General features: G+C 47.7%; 7 protein-coding genes across 7 annotated transcripts; 6 read left to right on the top strand and 1 right to left on the bottom strand.

Annotated features, from left to right (window-relative positions):
• Nucleotides 1-174: 174 nt before the first annotated feature.
• On the top strand, nucleotides 175-2,283 carry GGS22DRAFT_111024 (uncharacterized protein). The gene is made up of 5 exons (XM_047957947.1): nucleotides 175-860; nucleotides 953-1,048; nucleotides 1,104-1,751; nucleotides 1,818-1,944; nucleotides 2,003-2,283. The coding sequence occupies exons 1-5, from the start codon at nucleotides 498-500 to the stop codon at nucleotides 2,200-2,202; spliced, it is 1,434 nt and encodes a 477-aa protein (XP_047821377.1). The 5' UTR covers nucleotides 175-497; the 3' UTR covers nucleotides 2,203-2,283.
• A 3,518-nt stretch (nucleotides 2,284-5,801) lies between these two features.
• Nucleotides 5,802-9,213, top strand: GGS22DRAFT_110985 (kinase-like protein). Its single transcript, XM_047957946.1, has 5 exons — nucleotides 5,802-6,941; nucleotides 7,008-7,207; nucleotides 7,273-7,432; nucleotides 7,492-8,230; nucleotides 8,285-9,213. The coding sequence occupies exons 1-5, from the start codon at nucleotides 6,177-6,179 to the stop codon at nucleotides 9,088-9,090; spliced, it is 2,670 nt and encodes an 889-aa protein (XP_047821376.1). The 5' UTR covers nucleotides 5,802-6,176; the 3' UTR covers nucleotides 9,091-9,213.
• Nucleotides 9,214-11,270: 2,057 nt separating this feature from the next.
• On the bottom strand, nucleotides 11,271-12,959 carry GGS22DRAFT_110962 (uncharacterized protein). Its single transcript, XM_047957945.1, has 4 exons — nucleotides 12,580-12,959; nucleotides 12,370-12,485; nucleotides 11,790-12,293; nucleotides 11,271-11,738 (listed from the first exon to the last, which is right to left on the bottom strand). Exons 1-4 carry the CDS (start codon nucleotides 12,668-12,670, stop codon nucleotides 11,454-11,456), a joined length of 996 nt encoding a protein of 331 aa, XP_047821375.1. The 5' UTR covers nucleotides 12,671-12,959; the 3' UTR covers nucleotides 11,271-11,453.
• A 298-nt stretch (nucleotides 12,960-13,257) lies between these two features.
• On the top strand, nucleotides 13,258-14,823 carry GGS22DRAFT_157420 (60S ribosomal protein L2). Its single transcript, XM_047960503.1, has 4 exons — nucleotides 13,258-13,391; nucleotides 13,458-13,494; nucleotides 13,614-14,203; nucleotides 14,266-14,823. Exons 1-4 carry the CDS (start codon nucleotides 13,380-13,382, stop codon nucleotides 14,389-14,391), a joined length of 765 nt encoding a protein of 254 aa, XP_047821374.1. The 5' UTR covers nucleotides 13,258-13,379; the 3' UTR covers nucleotides 14,392-14,823.
• On the top strand, nucleotides 14,816-17,117 carry GGS22DRAFT_157419 (Ribokinase-like protein). The gene is made up of 4 exons (XM_047960502.1): nucleotides 14,816-15,301; nucleotides 15,554-16,012; nucleotides 16,086-16,587; nucleotides 16,667-17,117. Exons 1-4 carry the CDS (start codon nucleotides 15,028-15,030, stop codon nucleotides 16,704-16,706), a joined length of 1,275 nt encoding a protein of 424 aa, XP_047821373.1. The 5' UTR covers nucleotides 14,816-15,027; the 3' UTR covers nucleotides 16,707-17,117.
• Nucleotides 17,118-17,647: 530 nt separating this feature from the next.
• GGS22DRAFT_157418 (uncharacterized protein) lies at nucleotides 17,648-18,575 on the top strand. The gene has a single exon (XM_047960501.1). The coding sequence runs from the start codon at nucleotides 18,061-18,063 to the stop codon at nucleotides 18,319-18,321; it is 261 nt and encodes an 86-aa protein (XP_047821372.1). The 5' UTR covers nucleotides 17,648-18,060; the 3' UTR covers nucleotides 18,322-18,575.
• Nucleotides 18,576-18,583: 8 nt separating this feature from the next.
• Nucleotides 18,584-20,558, top strand: GGS22DRAFT_110913 (uncharacterized protein). The gene is made up of 3 exons (XM_047957944.1): nucleotides 18,584-18,897; nucleotides 18,966-20,261; nucleotides 20,325-20,558. Exons 1-3 carry the CDS (start codon nucleotides 18,874-18,876, stop codon nucleotides 20,442-20,444), a joined length of 1,440 nt encoding a protein of 479 aa, XP_047821371.1. The 5' UTR covers nucleotides 18,584-18,873; the 3' UTR covers nucleotides 20,445-20,558.
• Nucleotides 20,559-21,073: the final 515 nt, after the last annotated feature.

Raw genomic sequence — 21,073 nt, 5'->3', positions numbered from 1 at the left:
TTCTCCATTTCGAGGAATCTCTATTCCACAGCTCTGCGTCCTTACGTCTCCTAATCGTCGTCGCGCATTTCCGCCTTTCCGCCTTGCCGCCTTTCCACCTACTATTTACTACGATAAGAACGATAACACAAACAACACCGATAGATTCGTCTTCGTCAACTACAAGCGCGCGATCGTGAATTTAGTAAAAGTTTGGGACTAGGATCAATTATTCAATACCCTCCACCTCGTTATTCACCACTTCGTTTTTTTTGTTCTCGATCCGATCTGAACGAAGTTACGACAACTTCTTAACGAGAATTGACAATCTTCCGATATTTTTGTTCAGAACACCGCAACTGCAACCGCAACCGCTAGACCCCTCTTTTTTTTCGCACATCGACCATTTTCACCTACTTAATTTTTCGCGTCTTCGGCAACAATCCATTTTTTGCAAGACAATCGCATTTCATCTTGTAACTGAAACTAGCAATCCTTTGGTTGATAACTTGTTCACCATGGCCGACGCACCAGCTGCTTCACAGCTTCCTCCGCCTCCCCAGCCGAATGCAGGCGCGCCGGGTTTTGATGGCCAAAACGGACAGGCCAACCCGGCTCACATGCCACCGCCTCCCCTCCACATCCCACCCAACACGAACCCCATCCCTACCGCTATCACATCTCCCATGTCGGCGGTTGATAAAGGTTCTGTCATGTCACCAAGCAGTGGAGGGCCCTTCCCGCGCCGTGCTGCGCCCGAACCTAACAAGCGCGCCCTGTATGTCGGCGGCCTTGACCCTCGCGTTACGGAAGATGTTTTGCGACAAATCTTCGAGACTACTGGTCACGTTCAAAACGTGAAAATCATTCCGGATAAGAACGTAAGCTCAATCCTGGTTCCTATCCGGGCATCATGTCGACAACGAACTCGCGATAGGAAGACACCATTGTCAAAGCGCTAACTTTTTAACAGCAGAAGGGTTACAACTATGGTTTCGTCGAGTACGATGACCCCGGCGCAGCAGAGCGTGCTATGCAGACGCTCAATGGCCGACGTGTCCATCAAGCCGTAAGGCCATCCTCTCATTGGCTTGGAAGGTCACAAACTGATAGGTGCTTTATAGGAGATTCGCGTAAACTGGGCCTATCAGTCTAACACGACTAACAAGGAGGACACATCGAGCCACTTCCACATCTTCGTTGGTGACTTATCCAACGAAGTCAATGATGAAGTTCTGCTACAAGCTTTCTCGGCCTTTGGAACCATCTCGGAAGCTCGCGTCATGTGGGATATGAAGACCGGTCGTTCTCGTGGATACGGCTTTGTAGCTTTCCGAGATCGCGCGGATGCTGAGAAGGCGTTAAGTTCCATGGACGGAGAGTGGTTGGGCTCACGCGCTATTCGTTGCAACTGGGCCAACCAGAAGGGGCAGCCTTCAATGGCTCAGCAACAGGCGATGCAAGCTATGGGCATGACGCCTACTACCCCCTATGGCCACCACCATTTCCCAACCCACGGCATTCAGAGCTACGACATGATCGTCAACCAGACCCCAGCTTGGCAGACGACTTGCTACGTCGGCAACCTAACCCCCTACACTACCCAAAATGATGTTGTCCCTCTTTTTCAGAATTTTGGTTATGTAACCGAATCACGATTCCAAGCCGACCGTGGATTTGCATTCATTAAAATGGACACCCACGAGAACGCAGCGATGGCCATTTGCCAACTAAATGGATACAACGTCAATGGGCGACCTCTAAAGTGCAGTGTAAGTAGGACCCAGACCACTTAGTATGAACTAGTAGGAGAATGAGTGATATTAATAACGTGATAGTGGGGTAAGGACAAGACTCCTAACGCCCAGGGCGGGTTCGATCCTTCGCAGCAGGCGTTCAGCCCTCAGAGCGCTCAAGCATCTGCGTACCCTGGCACTCCCTCGACATACTTCCCTCAGTATGGAGGTTAGTAATTTCTATCTTCTGTATATATATATCACCGCCGTACTAATTCCTTTTCTAGGTCAATTCAGCGGTCAGCAACAGGCGTATGGTGGCCCCCCGGCTCAGTCTCCCGCTGGCTACGGAGCCCAACCGATGGGCTACGGCGGTCCGCCAAGTGCCGGAGGCTACGGCCGCGGCCAGCAGCCGCCCAACCAGCCATGGACCCAGCCGCCGCCGGCGCAAGGCTTTCAAAGCGGCTATCCCGGCTACCAGGGTTAGAATACCAGGGTTAGTGGGGATAGGGGCAGTAGAAGGGGTAGAAGAGGTAGAGGACGCTGATTTCTTTGGTGGAACATTGGGTTGTACGGAGGTCCTCCAAACGTGTGCACTAGGTGTATGCTTGGTCCTGGTTTAGTCGCTTTCTGTTGATTGAGCTCACGCATGATGAGCATAGGCATCCCTAAGTATTTCTTGATGGGAGATGCGCCATCTGTTATGGGGGATTTTCTCTTAGATCGATGCATTCCATTTTCTGCTTCCTACTTCACCCTATTTTTCCTGCCATTCTTCTCTTGCTGGTTCTCCATGGTTGTGATTTTAACTTGGGTTCTTAAAAACCCAAGGCATTCATGTCGTCTGTTTCCATTCTGAAAAGAAAAAGTTTCTGGCATTTCCTTGAAAGCTTCTTTGATACCTCCAAGCATCTATTGATACGGTCATGATGACACCCGTCTTTTTTTGTCTGTCGGGCTTAACGAAGTTACGGTGCTGCTGTTATTCATTTCACACCACTTCACTTCACCCCCTTAAAGGCTGTGGGAGCAGGCTTCTTCTTGATGGCCCGTGAGGAATAAAATTTACTTTTGGTTGGGAAAAGCTAAAGCAGAGGATGCTGTGATGCCTCTCCGAAGGGAGATTGGATTGTATGTATGTAGTCCTAAGTGAGTACTGTGGTTCGCAAAGGCGACCAGTTTGTAGCTCCTGAACAAAGATGATGATAAGTTAAGTTGAGTGCTACCTAGTAGCATATTCCGATGATTGCTAAATGTTCTTTCAAACTCGGCAAGCGCAATTGAGTTGCCATTTTAAAAATCTGATTTGTGGCTGTTTCAAAAGCGCCATGGCTTTGGTCATGAACGTCTATTGGAGATTTGTGACGTTGAGGGTTTTTAAACGGCTTCAAAGAATTCGTAATCGTAAGCAAATTGGCGAATCAGATTAGAAACATATGTAACAGCTAGAAACATTTTATTACCCTCGGACTCTTCGCAAAGAGCAAAGTCTTCGCAATTCAAAACTCCAAAACCATAGCGTCTGTATACCACATGATACTAATACCACCTACATACACGATTACATCTCGGGCCTCGGCTCGAGAGACGAGATGTGACTGTTACAATTCCGGCCGAAGGAGAAACCCCTTGCTCGTCTGGCGTCATTTGGGCTCGGAGCGTTGCGATCATGCCCAACCTAATCTATTAAACCACAAGGGGATCACCCTTGCTTTTTTTGGACAATTCGATTTTCTCAGCTCTCTTTGGAAAAGACGTAATATCCTTAAATTCGGATATCCCTAAAGATATTTTTTCTCTCTATGTAAATGCCGGGATCGAACGTTCACTAAATAGACCGGTTTTATCTAAGAGGTCGACGGTTTAGTGGACGGTGCGTGTATGGTCGGGAACGCTTAGACGCGCCACCGGCCGGACCGGTAAAAGGTAGTATCGCAGTCAGATCGACGAATGTGTGCAATGCAGCACACAGAGAAGGGTCGAATGGGTTTGGCCGGTTGGGTCTGGGCTAATATGCTAATCTACGTATGGGCTGCCTATGAGAAGGCCCCAGTCCGGCACGACGTTCGCGTCCTGTGGGACCGGGCGCCCACTCTCTGGCCACTCCTGCTGACTCTCTACCAACATCGTTGTCATCATCAGACGCGGACGATGGATGTTTGATGATATCCAGGACTACCTAATTAGGGAGGCAAATATGGCCCGGGGAAGGGAGGGTTGATAATAGGGTACGTATGCTTGGGATTAGTAGGGAAATAAGAGATCATCGAGAAGAGAAAGGCCGGTTCTCGCTTGTTGATATATCACATCATTATCGTCTTCCGCTTGTAAGTGTTTTAGAGGTCTCAAAGGGTAATTGCGAAACACGGGTTTCCTTGCTAGATATGTCGTCCTTTGCTCCTAGAGCTTCGTAGTCGATTACCTACCACCATACGTATGTAAAGTGATGGTACGGCATGTGGCACATACAAAGATAGCCAAGCTAACCTAAGACACGAAGCTCTTAGCTTTGGCGTTTTCAGTTCCAAAGAGCACTTGAGCTCATCGAGGACGGTCGTCGCTTTGTCTATTGGCTTCGTCGTGTTGTTGGTCGAAGCACCTGGAAAGCCAACCTATGATATCTTTGTAATGACGAGCCTAGTGCGATCAAGAGAACCGGCGTCATCATATATACCTAGGTATATATAATTTCTTGACGTCCTTGTTGCTATTAGGTAGGTAGGTATGTATAGAGGTACCATCTAATAATAACTTCTCGTCTATTAGGAATGTAAGTACCCATACCATTTACAACCCACGAGTTCGTTTAGGTTGAAGAAAGTAGATTGTCGATTTATATTGTTGCGATCCTAATTCCTGGTGCCAATCCCGCAATCTCAATTCCACTCATGCATATGATTCCGTCGTTTGTAACCATCGCACAGAGGGTACTGTAACCATGCACGCAACGTGAGATGCGCTTTTGGTTCTGGTGCTAATATTGATACTAGTTCTGATGTTTGTTCTTGGAATCGTTCTTCTGTTCGCTTTTTGATACTTTATATACTGCTTATTATATGTTTGGTTGGTTGATTGATGTTAAATATTAGTTAGACTGTTGAAACTAGATAGGTAGGTGTAAGCATGCTCCCTCTCTTCTAACCAATCCCCCAAGAAAGATTGGAATTGTTGAAGTTTGTTTATTATTTATTGTTGCTGCATATAGGTAAATAATACTATGCATACACAGCATAAGACTTGGATAATAGCTAATAATGGTCGGACCAATGATTTGGTAAGATTGTTCATCTCCGTCACGCCTTCATGTTTTGTGCTTTGTGCTACGTGGATATTCGATCGGTCCCCCCCTCCTTCCGCCCTGTTGCGTTTGCGATCACTAACGCCTTGGCTGTTGCTCGTGGTTCTTCCCCTCCCCCCAGTGAGTTCAGTGCCTTAATTAGTACCCAATCCACCCAACCTAAATGGTGGAGGTACATCCATGGGATCAATGATGCATCTGAGAGAATTGACACAGGTACCTATCTAATACCAGCAACGTAGGGCAAACTTGCACCTATCCTTAGGTACCAAGAATCCACAAAAAAAGGAAGAGAAGAGGAAAAGAAAGGGAAAAAAAAGCAATCTTGCCCAGCACTCAGGCAGTCCTGGGCAGCTGCAGGTCACCAACTTAACACCCATGAAATACCTGAATACCTAGGTCCATGGGTCTAGTTGGTATGGCTTATCTTTTGTCCCTCCATCACTCTTTTCAGTCCATCTCACACACTTTCTCGTCCTGACTGACGTACCCGCCATCCAATCCCCAAACCTCACGACACACAATTTGATTCTATTCTATTACCATACTACTATTCTCTCCTCTTTTTTTTCTTCTTCCTCCCTCTACCTTTTCTTTCGTATCGTCAATTTAGTACGAATCAAAATAGTCCATACCGAGAGAACTCCCCTACCTGTTTACTCTCTATAAATTCCTCATTATGGAATACAGTACCTAAATCCTAACTCATTCAGCCTACTGCATCGAGTTAACAGTTAACCAACCATACTAAAAAACCTACTACAACCCACTGTATATCGCATTTGGGTACGACTACAGCCCTCGCCCATTCATCATCCTTGTCCTTCCCCATTCTCGGCCAACCTTTTTTTTTTTTTCTCTTTTGTCTCCTGGTCCAAACACTCGACTCACACAAGTCAGCCAGCACGAACTAGAGACGAGTGATTAGCCAAGCCCGCATCCTAACATTAGGTAGCGTAGTGAGCTCTTTGCTCGCTCCCCTCCTCTACTAATGCGCGTCTGACTAAGGAACTACGACGACAACAATCCTTTGGCCGGAATTGGCCATATTCGTATTTCCCCAATTTATCTCTACTCGACCGACTTCATCTATCGTCAACTTCCCCCGCTGGACCTACTTCCGCGACTTTTCTTTCCTTTTTTTTTTTTACCGCCCAAACGCCATGGATCAATGGCAGGGCTATTCCGACACCGCCGGCGGTCCTCGAAGATTCAACGGCGGTAATCAAATGACTCCAGGAAGAGAGTATGGCCAGCAAACCACTCAGGTACAGCCGCCTGTCGGATTTAAATACGATCAATACCAAGGAGCGCTGAATTCGCATGCTTCGCAACAAAGCGCGACATCCCCCATCACGACCCCGCAGCTTCGCGATGGGAACGGCGACGTTCCTATGCAAGATGTCCATGATCCATATGGAAGCATAAAGTATCCCATGCGACCACATCATCAGTCGCACCTATCTGGCGGCCGACCTGGAAACCTTCATTCGCCTTCCGAGCCCTCTTCCGCTGCCCAGCGGTATTCGCCTATGGAAGTGTTATCGCCAACCTCACCATATGCACCCAAGTCGGCAACTAATCAGGCTCAATTTGCAGCGCCCCATACCCAGCGCCAGTCGCCTACTCGAGGTGACTATCAGTCTCAGAGCTCGTATTATACCCGGCAGAATTCTCAACTTCCTCCCATCACGCCATATGCCAATTCTCAAGAGAACTACCCGTCGTCCGCCGTTTCGGCCTTGGATGGTGCCTTTGCTAATGACCCAAAATCACCGAGAAGGACGCTTCAACCTGCTCCTAGCGTGCCGTTAGAAAAACGGCCGGTGCCCCAATTTAAGAAGATTGGCGCCGTAACAGACTTGCGGCCCAAGGTTAACGCTCAGCCACCGTTTCGTCGCGCAAATCCAGAGGGCGGTTTTATAAGTGTATGATGACTTGCTTGTTATTATCAAGTATCTCTACCAGTGTACTGATTCTAATTATTTTCGCAGCCCCTCCAAGCTCTCACTGTCCACCTGCCCGCGACGTATCGCATATGCAATCCGAACTTCAAATACGAGTCTTCTCGTAATCCCCGTAGAGTGCTTACCAAGCCGAGTAAAGGAACGAAGAACGATGGATATGATAACGAGGATAGCGATTATATTCTATATGTCAATGACATTTTAGGTTCAGAGGAGGCCGGTCACAAGTTTGTTGCGCCTTTTAATACATATGCTCTTAATAGCTATGGATACTAATTAATCTTCTTCATAGGAACCGTTATCTCATATTAGACGTTCTCGGACAAGGTACCTTCGGTCAGGTCGTCAAGTGCCAGAACTTGAAGACCCAAGAGGTTGTCGCTGTTAAGGTTATCAAGAACAGAACAGCGTATTTCAACCAGAGCATGATGGAAGTTTCCGTCTTGGACTTGGTAAGGCTCGAGCTTCGTACGATCAAGCTACCTATGCCATCATGCTGACGAATATACAGTTAAATACAAAGCTCGACAAGAACGATGATCACCATCTACTCCGACTAAAGGATACATTTATCCACCGACAGCATCTTTGCTTAGTATTCGAATTACTCAGCGTGAACCTTTACGAGCTTATCAAGCAGAATCAGTTCCGAGGTCTCAGTACGACTCTCGTACGAGTATTCGCGCAACAGCTTCTCAACGGACTCGCTCTCCTGAACAAGGCGCGTCTGATACACTGCGATTTGAAACCGGAAAATATCCTCCTGAAGAACCTCGAGAGCCCGATCATCAAGATTATAGATTTTGGATCGGCGTGCGATGAACGGCAGACGGTGTACACGTACATCCAGTCCCGATTCTACCGATCACCTGAAGTATTACTAGGTCTACCGTATTCTTCGGCAATCGACATGTGGTCGCTCGGCTGTATCGTAGTCGAGCTATTTTTAGGATTGCCACTATTCCCAGGTTCGTCCGAGTACAACCAGGTCTCAAGGATTGTCGAGATGCTTGGCAACCCACCGAACTGGATGATCGAGGTCGGCAAGCAAGCCGGCGATTTCTTCGAGAAGAGGCAGGATGAATTCGGTCGAAAGACATACCATCTCAAGAGTATGGAGCAATACTCTCGAGAACGTGGAACGAAGGAACAACCTAGCAAGAAATACTTCCAAGCGAGCACCCTACCCGAGATTATCAAGTCCTACCCAATGCCGCGAAAGAACATGAAACAGAGCGAGATCGACCGAGGTAAGGATAACTTGATTTAGCAAGTAATCTCTTGTCGGCTAACTTTGCTTCTAGAAATGAACAACCGAGTTGCCTTCATCGACTTTGTCCGAGGCTTGCTAACCATCAGCCCCTTGGAGAGATGGTCACCCCAACAGGCCAAACTACACCCCTTCATCACTCAGCAGAAGTTTACCGGACCCTTCGTTCCGCCGATGAATTTGAAGTCTAGTTCTCTTAACCGCTCCCCGGCTCCTGGAACTCAGCAGCAGCAACAGGCAGCCGAGCTCAGCAAGCAAAGGGCACAACAAGCGCAGGCTCAAGCTCAAGCAGCTGTCCAAGGAGCTTACGCGATGCAGCCAGCCCAATACCAAGCAACTCCGCACGCACAGCCTTCGTTGTACGGGGGCAATGGTCTGTATACTCCTGGAGCCAGTCATGCTGGCGCCCCGCCGCCTTACTCTGCCCAACAATCCCCCTACGGCCAAATGGTTATGGGACAACCACCCGCGCAGATGCCGCCGGCCAATTATGGCGTTCCGCAGCCGAATCTATACCAACAAGCTACGGTCCGAGCAGGTCGTCAACGCGCATCAACAATGGATCAGCAACAAAGCGGTATACCAGCCGCCATCCAGCGAGTTGCTAGCCACCTCGATCCCAGCCAACCTATCAGACTACAACCTAGTCCAGCATACTATCCACCGCCTGCCGATGGCATGGGTCTCACAGACCCTGGAGCAGGTAGGGTAGCTGGTAGAAGAGATAGTAGAGCTCAAAGAGGGGGTGCCAGAGGTAACCGAGATTTCATTCGTAATCTGGAGGAGAGGACTCTCGAAGAAGGATTCATGGGAAGTGGAAACCAAAGTCCATGGGCGTGAAGAATGTTCCGTGCGATAATGTCCCACGAATCAGACGCGCATGTATCACCATATCAAGACAATTCGGTAAGAACCGAACCGTCTAGGTTCAACAAGTCCTCACTCGGTTGGTAGCCAGTTACGGTGGCCTTCGATATTGGGATACCTCTGGGATGCTTTTTTCACAGCTCTACGTTAGCCTATCCGCCCTATATTTTGGGGACCAGATAGGCATGTATGATACCCACAGAACATAGGGTGCAACTCTAGATTGCCCAAAAAGTTTTATTTTCTTCCTCTTTTTTCCCTTCACTGCTCCAAGTACCGCACAAGCGGGAATTGATTACTTCGGGGACGCACATAGCATTGGCAGGGAGCAGTTCAACGAAGCCTCTACGTTTACATAGGTTGAAGGGTAGGGTAGGCAGGACAGGGCTGGGTCGTCTACAACAGAGCATGCCCACGGTGACGATGCATGTTAGGTAGGGGATACGCTTGTCCCCTAAATTACGCGAGACGGTCTCAGGGCGCGGATGAATAGCCACCACGGAGTTCATTTGCGACGACGTTTTACGCGTACGATTCTAGGGACGATGAATGCGGACTCCCCATCTCGACTGTGTCCTAGCACTTCCCCAAAACAAGGGCGTCGTTCACAACCATCGCATCGGAGGTCACGAATAGATGACGAGCTAGGAGAGGTAAGTAGGTAGGGGGTGGAAGGAATGGAATTGCACGAGACTTTGCCTGGGGACTAAGGACGGGTTGCTAGCGGCAGCGTCGGCGGTTTTTCTGCTTTTTTTTTCTACGGAGGAGATGGTCTAGTGTACCTAGGCTTGTAAATACATGCATCGCAGACCCCGTCGTGGGAGGGGCTGTGGATGCTTGCTTCAACAGAGACACTTCTGTGTGCTTGAATGAATGTGCGCTTTGTGATTGATGGGATGTGATATGTGTGAATGCGCACTTAGGGGTGTCTGGGTGGTTAAAGGGGGGTGGGGATTGTGGGTGGAGGGTGGGTGAGTGAAGTTAAGGGGATGGGAGAGGTGAGACGGGAGATGTTTATTATGTCATACCAGTTAGACGGTGAAATGGCAGGTTCGTATACTTTCATGTCTCGTCCTATTATGTATAATCTTGGAAGTGTTCTCGTTCTTGAATATAAAGAGTGATGAGAAAAGACGAACAGAAGAATTTACCTAGGGACAGGACTTGTGACGATTTCTTTTTTTCACTTCGTCCCACGTTCAATCCTCTGGGGATCAATCACGATATTAATCTTATGTAGGTATTTCCTATAGAAAGAACCATCATCACCGAGTCCCTGGAAGAAAGGGGAGCTCTTGCCCGGCAATTAGACTACAAAGTGGGAGGAAGGGGAAGTGGAAAAGGAAGGAGAAACACTGCCGTTAAGTGGAAGCTCTAAATTTGGATCGCGAGATACAAAGAGGGTCCAGATTGATAGTTTCATAATGGCATACACATCTCACTCATCTTCACCTTCAAGCACACACACATTTCACGCAGAACAAGCCAAACCCCATCATAAAACAAAGCCAATGCACAATTCTCTACATACACAACCATCAGCTAAGCTACCTAAAGCACACATCTACATGTACATAGGCAAGCCTAGTATCTCTGACGAGGCCCCCATGCCTTCCACTGACTCCTCATCCCCATTACCACCTCCGGTCGAGGTCACCCATCGTAGTAGTAGTAGGAAAAGTCTATCTCTCTCCCCTCTTCGAGATCGACTTTCCATCTACCCACCCATCCATCCATCCGACATTCAAAAAAGCAGGTTGCCTTTCTCTCCTCTCCTCTTCTCTTCTTTTCTATTAGTACAATTGCAAGTAGGAACTTTCGTCATTATCTGTCTCTGTTTTGCATGTTGCGCGACACCTAGTACCTCAGTGTCACAACCCAATATAGATCCCCCCCCTATAACAGAGACGATTGCGGAAAAGTGGTATACCTGTGATCTGGTTTCCGACAAGGGGCAATCGCATCCATGAATCCGTCTACCACGATTGACAATGCTGGCAGATGTGATCTACCCATCCAGTCGGATTGAACGGGCAGTATCGATAATTGCGATACTGATGATAATAGTCATTATGGTAATCATAGTGGTAGTCATTCTGATAACCGTTATCATAACCATTACCATTATAATTACCATAATAATTACCATAAGAACCACTATGAGAGTCAACATAGCCATAGCCATAGCCATAGCCACTGCCGCCGCCGTAGACATTGCTGTAGCTGTCACCGTAACCAGCCAGGTAAGCCCCACCATAACCCGCACCGTAGTCATTGACGAAATCCTTGTTGCTTGGTTTTACATAATCCGTCGATTTGTCAGGTGCCCGGCGATTCTACCTACCGGTGCGGAATCCTCTGCCTCGACGACCATCATTGCCACCGGTAGCCTTGGGCACCATCTTATCACTGTAAAGACCTCCGTTTGAATACGAAGCGTCTTGGTCATCTGTATCCATAAGATCGTTAAAACCCATTCGTCCATCAACTACTACATTGCCTCCCTGTCGAGTCTCGTGGTCACGTTGATCGCGTTGGGCTCGAGGACCGGTTGGAGGTGTATGCGTAGGCGTGAAGGAGTCGCCGGGCTTCATGTACACATGCAATGTTTTTCCATCAGCCTGTTGCTTTGTTAGTTCATCGAGTATCAGAGTCTTAGGGGTGATACTAACAGTCTGGTTGTTGAACTGTTGAATGACTTGAAGCGCTCCTTCCTTGCTCTCGAACGTAATCTCAGCTATAATCAAGGGGTGAGTTTTGAGGATCCGGCAATTGCTGATCAGGCCGCCAACGGGGGTCATAACGTTCTCAATGTCGGCAGCAGTGGTTCCCGGCGCAAAGTTCTGAGCCATCACTACGAAAGGTCCCGCAGAACCTTTAATCTTCATGCCCTGTCTTGACGGGCCAGTTGGTGTTCGTTGCCAATTGATCTGTTGATCAGCTGTGGGAGAAGAGGTAGCACGCTCAAGAGCATTGCGAAGCAAAGCGGTGCGTTTAGGTGTACGACGCGGTGTTGTCTGAGTTCGAGAGATTGGTGTACCAGGTGCACGAATTCTGGACGCTAGTGAATTCGGGTCTTTCTGAACCCTGGCGCCTCTACCGCGCGCATTGTGAAGATCGTGCGTCCATTCGTTATTGACGTTGCCAGCAGGGATATGGGAGGTCAAAGACTGGCGCTGCGCAGAATGACAAGTTAGCTTTCAACATTGAACATCCATCTATAAACAACGATTTGAGTAGATTATATCATACCTTTTTGACTCCTACGCGACTTGCCAATGAACCTCCACTGGGCGCACTGGCTCGGCGACTGCTATCTCGCTTAAAGATACGTGCAGCAAGATCCTCATTGGCCTTGCGCTCACGGCCTAGTCAAAACATTAGCTTGTCATGTTTCCCATTTGTAGATGAGTTGTGATGATAGAGTAGTTTCTCTATGAAACCCAGTATGAATTCACTTACCAGCATGGATAATTTTCTCGAAATCGGTTGCGTGCTGCTTGGGAGTGCTTTGCTTAGGCGTGTTCGGCTTAGAGTTGTTTGACTTCGCCATGGTCTCTTCGTGAGGGTTCGTCGTGAGTTCTGCAACCAATAACGTGAAGGAATAATAGCAATGGAGAGAAAACTAAGGTTGCAATTTAATTGCAAATGCGACGGTATGGGTAGAGTAAGCTTTGAGGGATTAGCAGTTAAGACAGCCTAATTGATCCCGGGCGAGATATCAGACGTCTTTGAGATTGAAAGTTGAAAACCGTTAGAAAAGGGCTGAGCTTGACAACTTCAATAGATAATGGACAGCTCGAGGAGTGGAGCTAACGACGGCTGCGAAAGGATGAAAGTTGCAAGGTTTAGAAAAAAAGCGCGAACTTCAGAAAGGGTCGCGCGTCTAATCAATCAAATTATGGAACTGCACATATGTGGGACAGGTGGGGCAAACCAATCGTCTTGGCACGCACATTAGTGAAATGTACACAGGTACCTCCGAGATACATTGCCCATTCATTAAGTAAGCAGAAATATTGGAACCCGGAGCTTGGCAGGGCTTGCAGCTGGGAAAGAAACTAGCGGCAGCCACAAAAGATACGTACTCCAAGCGATTAGGGTCAACGGGTTGAGGCGCAACCCACACAAACTTTCTACATTGAAGGAAAATTGTCGGGTCTCTAATTTCGGGCGCATTTTCCAAATTCTTCAATCACCCAATTTACTCTAAACATCCATTCTCTTTCAACATCGCGAATTACGCACAATAGACCAGCACAATGGGTCGCGTGGTATGTCCATACTTCTAATATACTTCAATCAACTTATTTGGAATATCTACTAATCAATGCGAACAGATTCGTAACCAGAGAAAGGGTGACGGTGGTATCTTCAGTAAGTTTTCGCCGGCAACGCCTCTCAATCTTACAATTCGCATCGATTACAACAGTCGACTACGAGCAACTTACTTTTCCTCCCACGAACTATTTAAACTTACATTCAATTTCTTCTAGCCGCCATCACCCGTCTGCGAAAGGCTCCCGCCAAGTTCCGTTCGTTAGATTATGCTGAGCGCCATGGATACGTACGAGGTGTGATCAAGGAGATCATCCACGACCCGGGTCGTGGTGCTCCTCTCGCCCGTGTCGTCTTCCGATCTCCCTACAAGTTCAAGCAGATCACCGAAACCTTCATCGCCAATGAGGGTATGTACACCGGCCAATTCATCTACGCCGGCAAGAACGCCGCCCTCACCGTCGGCAACGTCCTCCCCCTCGCCTCGATGCCCGAAGGTACCGTCATCTCCAACGTAGAGGAGAAGGTTGGTGACCGAGGAACTCTTGGCCGAACCTCCGGCAACTACATCACAGTTGTCGGCCACAACCCCGATGAGGGCAAGACCCGTATCAAGCTACCTTCCGGTGCCAAGAAGGTTATCAGCAGCAGCTCCCGAGGAATGATCGGTATTGTTGCTGGTGGTGGCCGAACTGACAAGCCTCTCCTAAAGGCTTCGCGTGCTAAGCATAAGTTCGCCGTCAAGCGCAACAGCTGGCCCAAGACTCGTGGTGTTGCCATGAACCCCGTCGACCATCCTCACGGTGGTGTAAGTAGCATTGATCCTGACAAGATATATAAGAATAGGGAAACGCTGACATTTACTCCCAGGGTAACCATCAACATATCGGTAAAGCCTCCACAATCTCCCGATACGCAGCACAAGGTCAAAAGGCGGGTCTTATTGCGGCGAGAAGAACGGGTCTGCTACGTGGTACCCAGAAGACGAAGGAGTAAAATGGGTTATCCAGGTCATGGTTCATCAAGGCGGTTGGAGTTTTACTTGATTGCGCTTTGCATCTCTCTAGGTACTGGTGAGCTATGATAATGAGATAGGCTCAATGGTAGTACCCGGCATGAAAGCATTTATGCGTATCCTTTTGATTGACAAGCATGGATCCCGTGAAGTTGATTAAGGAGAGCTACAGTCTGATAAACCGTAGTTCTATGTCATCGGGAGGAATCCGATCGAGTTCGCCTGATACTCGGTATGTGTGTATACTACCACCTAAATAGATACATACATGTCCGAACGAAGAATAAGTGGAAATTATCCCACAGATGAATTAATTGCACTATGGTCGATTCTAGCGTAACGAGATCACCTGCGGCGAATGGAACCATACCCTATGTATGTATTTCTAGGGACATGATATCATACGATAGCTCGGCTCCGCGCTCCGGATTCTAGGGCGAACCTGTATTAAGGAAGCTTCCAGTTACACGCATAGTAACTTAAAACTGGACATCGCATCCCAACCGAGCAAGCGCTACTATCACTGCCTATTATATAAAATACCTATATGACCAAATAATTGGCAGGAATCATCGGAATTTATTTGAAGTTTCCAAATTAGATATTAATACGCCGATATGCCGTTCTCCACATCCTTACCCTCCGGGTTGATCCCTCGGACAATCTCAAAAGCGTTGCGGTCCTACTATAACCCCACCAACACCCTCTGTGGCCCCTGTAGCACCTATGCGCTCTCTTATAAAATCTCACCCCGCCAAAGTAAGGGTTCTTTTCCAACACCTACGCCGCATTTTTCCCCTCCCGCAACCGCTGTAAGACGACGACGTTTGTATTCAACCATGGCCGCCAACAAGGAATTCGCGCTCGTGTGCTTGGAGAACCCTCTTCTCGGTACGTTAGCCTAGGATTTTTCTATGAATCAAATTCAATTGAGTGAGCTTCGGCAGAGAAAAGAAGAAAATGAAAAGCCCCGCCTCAAAATGTAGAACGAGGGGCGTCTTACCCGAAGCTCCGGCAGAGAGTTCAAAAGGCTATAGACTCAAACTATAGCTTGGGTTTATAATATTTGGACTTTTCTACTATTTTTGAAATTATACAGTTGTATACATACCGAATTGCTTCTAATACACAATGGGTTCACAGATATCCAGGCTGTAGGCACTGCAGACCTTCTCAAGAAGTACAATCTCAAGGATAACGATGCGATTCTAGCGTCTCCAGAGCACATCCCGATTTACGACGATCTGCTCGAGAACTTCGACGCCAAGCTAATTGCTGGTGGCGCCGCTCAGAACACCGCCCGTGGTGCCCAATATATCCTCCCTCCTAACAGCGTCGTCTACTTCGGTGGTGTCGGCAACGACAAGTACGCTGATATCCTGCGGGATGCCGTCAAGCAGGTTGGTCTAAGAGTCGAGTACCGTGTTGATCCCAAGGAACCCACGGGAAGGTGTGGTGTGGTTATCACGGGGCACAACCGAAGCTTGTGCACCGATTTGGCTGCCGCCAACCACTACGATCTCGACCATCTTAAGAGCCCTAAGATCTGGGAACTCGTCAAGAATGCCCAGTTCTACTACATCGGTGGTTACCACTTTACTGGTATATATCCCCCCCCTCTACCCCCTTTTCTTTGACATGGCTGCTTGGGAACTTTGCTGACAAACTAACCTAGTCTGCCCACCCGCTATCCAAGCCCTAGGTGAGGAAGCCGCTGCCAACAACAAGACCTTCGTTGTCAATGTCAGCGCGCCTTTCATCGCCGAATTCTTCAAGGACCCCCTTGACGCTTCCTCCAAGTACTGGGACTACGTCATCTGCAACGAGTCCGAGGCCGCCGCCTACGCCAAGTCGCACTCGCTATCTGTCGCCGAGACCGACGTTCCCGGCATCGCTAAGGCCCTCGCCAACCTTCCTAAGGCCAACACCAAGAAGCCCAGAGTAGCTGTTATCACACAAGGCACTCTCCCCACTGTCGTTGCTGTCCAAGGCCAGGACGAGGTCAAGCAGTACCCCGTACATGCTATCGATGCCTCCAAGATCAACGACACGAATGGTGCCGGTGATGCCTTCGCTGGTGGCTTCGTGGCTGGTCTTGTCCAGGGCAAGTCCCTTGAGGAGAGCGTCGATTTGGGACAGTGGCTCGCGCGGTTGAGCATCCAGGAATTGGGACCTTCGTAAGTTCTTTCTTGCTACCATACATTCCTGGCTCTTAATAAGAATGTTACTAATGATGGACTCCTTTCCGTCAAACAGATACCCCTTCCCTAAGCAGACCTACGAGCCCACCAAATAAACTACCTGACCTTCTTCCAGAGGACAGTAAATGTTAGTCATTAAATAGGAAACATCAGCATCACACCAACAAGCTTTGACGTTACTCAACTTTACGCAAAGGTTCGGCGTTTTATAGAGATGGGATATATCATCTGGTAGGGGAGCATTTTAACATGTGTACAAAGGCGAACTGAATCAAAAAGGATAGCTTGCGTCGTCTCGTCTTCTTTGCTGGGTTTCAACAACTGGGGGGTTATTTTTATTTAACCCAGGTATATGGTGATCATATCCGCCATATATGGGGCATAGCTGTTGATAGCGAATTTCAACATGAGCATTTGCCCATATGCATACCTTTCATGGGTCTGATTAGGAATGCCTTGAAATCCGAATATATTCGTGCAGTAGGTTTGGCCAGCGCTTACAGTCCTCGATTTCCATTATGATTGTCATCTTTAGTATGTTTGTCCGAACCGCCCACAACTCTACCACAGTCGCCCTCGAGGCAACACCGTATAGCATTATTATACGCTTTTCTTGTGTGCTACCTTGAAGGAGGGACCGAATACAACTTCAGGCTCACTTCTTCCAGCAGTTACAGGAAATTTCCATCCTTCAGAACACAACATGTCAGGCAAGTACCCAAACAAAGCCAAGAATGCAGGTAGTGTTTGGAAATTTAAGCCTCTTAACAAACACAATGAAGTTTCCTTTATAGGTAGATTGAATGGAATTATGTTTGTGGTTCTACCTTCCTTAGGTAGGTACGATACCGATTTTCCTAAAGCTTCATATAAGTACCCTAAACATCCCGGCTATAACTTTTATTTAGTTGCTTTACGTGTAGTAAGAAACACATTCATCATATCGCCTTACTTATGACCAAGTACATCATAAAGAGTATTTCCTCCAAAAATTAATACACATTGAGCCAAATCTAAATCTCGAGGCTTCGTAGACGTTACTATGTTTCTCAAATACGGTAAACCAGATCCCGACAGCGAGGTTGGTGTTAAGCGCAACAGGGAGATTCTGCGTCTCCGGGGCCTCTACACCGAACAGACCGGCGACACTCTTGACGTGCTAGCAGAGGCTGTTAAGGCGATGCTGGATCACCCAGCCATCTTCCGAAACCCTCAGTTGACGTTCAAACCCTTCTACTTCTTTTTCTATGGCTCGCTTCAGCATCCGGGTGTTCTATCCGGCGTAGTGAAAAGAGAAGGGGATAAATCTGGCCGTAAGCCGGTTTTAATGCCTGGCTCTATCACGGGGTGGGAAGGCAAGTATACTTCAACTCTTCTCTCATTTTCTTCATTTCTAACTCCTTAAATGTCCCTTTGACACTGTATTTACTGACTCGAGATACTATAGTCATGATGTGGAGTATATACCCAGCTCTAGTCCCCAAAGAAGGCAATGTGGTCAAGGGAAAGTACTGGAAGTGCGAGCGTATCGAGGACGTTGGTAGTCTCTGCAACTATGAGACTAATGCGTATCGTATGGAATTCTGCGACATTGCTACCGAGGAAGGAAATGTGATCAAGGATGGGCGTATTTTCGTATCGACGATGGATAGAAGCAACCTTGATGAAGGAAGCTTCGATCTGGAGAAGTTCGTCCGGAACCGAACTTAGAATCCATTGGACCTCGTCTTTGTGTGATGAGAATGCTATGTAGTGAAGACATTGATATCTTCATGAATTCACGTTATTAGAATATTACTAGATGAGTTAGTTACATACAACCATGTAGCGATAGTAATGCTATAGAGATACTCTGAGAAAGACCTGTCATTTGTGACAAGTGTGGTGTAAGATAGATATGTGATAGAACTTGTGCCTCGACATCTATGTAGGAGTCCAATTGAAAGTACACGGTATCTTTAGTGTGAACATCGTGAAGATGATAATCTAAAATGTCTCAATTGATTCCAATTATAGAGGTGAAATGCTTATGTAAACCCCTATGCCCATTGCAACCGCCCCGGATACTAGGTATCGGGTCCGGACCCACCTATCGGAGACTGTGCAAGAAGCTTCTCGATAACGATAAACCCCGCAATTTCCAATCTCCAATGGCGGGGCAGACATCCCACCTTTACAAAACACTGAAGGCTACCTACAGCTCCTTGCATCTTCTCAACTGCTTAACCAAAGACCTATTCATTCACGATTAGGACGTTCAAGATGCCCGTCGACTATAGCAAGTGGGTAAGTAAGATCGAGCATCATCTAAAACCAATTGGAAGAAACTTCTGATGAAACTAACACATCCCAAGGATGCTCTGGAGCTTAGCGACGACTCCGACATCGAGGTTCATCCCAATGTCGATAAGCGCTCCTTCATTCGCGCGAAGCAGAACCAGATCCACCTAGAGCGACAACAACGCAAGCTTCAGATCGAGACATACAAATACGAACGTCAAATCAACGATGGCTTGATAAAAAGAATATCCGGTCTCCTGAATGCCCTCAAAGCTCACGCTGCCGAGGCTGAGACCCGAAACCCTGGTGAAGTTGCCTTCCAAGCTGTCATGGAGTCTGTGGGGAATCCACAAGATGACATGCCTCCTCCCCGACCCGAAGGCGTTCACGCTCAGGAAGAACAACCACCGTCATATACCAAGATGATGGCGACCTTGTTAGATCAGGTGAATAAAGAGTTGGATGAGAAGAAACCAGAGAACCGTTACAATGCCATGGTGGAAGAGATTGGTGTACATCTGAAGAAAGTCCAAGACTTACAGCAACAATTGTTGACCAAGTTGGCGGAACTAGAAAAGGAGGAAGGCCGCAAGATCACAAGTGAGGGCATCCATACAGGTTTCGATAGTTCTTTCGTCGCCAAGTCCACGCCGTCCACGTCCGGAGCAAAGAAGGAAGAGGTAGAGCTTCTCAACCCCAACTTTTCCTTAACCAAGCCGGACGAGTCGAAACCTTCAACCGCAGCAGACGACGACGATGATGCGGACATGGAGGCTTCACCGGATGCTCGAAAGTTCGCTAACATTAAGGCGTCCGACTACCGGGAAAGTAACTCTTTTATTGGATTACACCCGCAAATTTTGACCGAGAAGGAAACCGACGGCCTACTAGTTATGGCGTTCGACGCTCAACTCCAAGGAAAGGACGATTTCGCACGACAGTGTGTTCACCAAGCTCTACTACTACAATATTGCCGCGCTTTGGGTAAGGATGGTGTTGCGCTCTTCTTCAAGCGCATTACCACCAAAGGTCACCAGGCACAAGACGTCTTCTACAAGGACGTTCAGGATACCTACTACAGGATCAAGAACCGAGCAGCTGAGATCAATGCCCAACGAGAAACCGAAGGTGCAGCTGGCGGAGTGGAGCAGATCCAACTACATGCTGTCGAACCAGGTACCGAGATCAAGATCAAGATCCCGCCCGAGAACAGCGAGGACGCAGGTGAAAAGAGAGGCCGCGAGATCTTTAAAGGGTTTGACCCGGATATGCAAAGGGCATTGGAATTTGGAAGCTTGGATAAGGTCAACGAAGTCTTGGGTAAGATGAGTGTCGAGGACGCCGAGGAAGTAGTGGGCCTTCTAAGCGAGGTAAGACCCCCTATCAATCTATTGTTTATGACTATATTTCAAGATATACTGACAATTATATAGGCGGGTATCTTGAGTGTTGAGGAACAGATAATAGATGCTACGACGGAGGAGGGTCAGAAACATCTCAAGGCGATGGAAGAGGAGGCTGCGCTGGAGTCGTACGCGGATGATCCGGAGTAATTGTGCCAAGGTTGATCCTGGCGTCGAGGAGGCGCTTCTCTCATGACTAAGGCATAGCATAGTGTTCACTAGGGAGGTTATGTTCCGGGGGCGTTGTGGCTGATAATAGGTCCTCTAGCCGGATTACTAACTTGGTATAATAAAATGTATCTGGACAACGGTGAATCCCTCCTCTCTGTTATGTTTAATTATATGATCATGTTGTTCGGAGGGAAATGATTATTCATACCACAGATGGCTAACTTTAAACTTTTGGGAATAGGGGTTCCGGAGCTTGATCATGTAAAGCTCTGCCCCCTTGGTTTAGCGTATCACACTGTTCTCCCACACTAAATATGTTTGGTATGAGCTGAAAAAGCCAAAGGATTGACCTGGCAGGATAACATGTTCATGATTAAATTCATGATTAAATCCTGTAAGGGATGTGCTTTTAAACTATCTCTGTATCTGATATATTAGATACCACTGTGTCTTGTTCGACAATTTGTTTGGGATACAGTTGAGAACATATTGTTTCCAACAACCCCTAACTTCTGAGTTTATAGGTAGAAACTACTTAGGTTAGCCTATTGTATCGGAACTCGGAAGCGTAGGCATGAACTTGACAACCTGACAGCCCTCGCGAGTCC

This window comes from Annulohypoxylon maeteangense (genome assembly GCF_022496945.1).
Source record: "Annulohypoxylon maeteangense strain CBS 123835 unplaced genomic scaffold GGS22scaffold_4, whole genome shotgun sequence".
Lineage (NCBI taxonomy): Eukaryota > Fungi > Ascomycota > Sordariomycetes > Xylariales > Hypoxylaceae > Annulohypoxylon > Annulohypoxylon maeteangense.
Note: the sequence above shows the minus strand (reverse complement) of the source record. Positions and strands in the feature narration are given on the sequence as shown.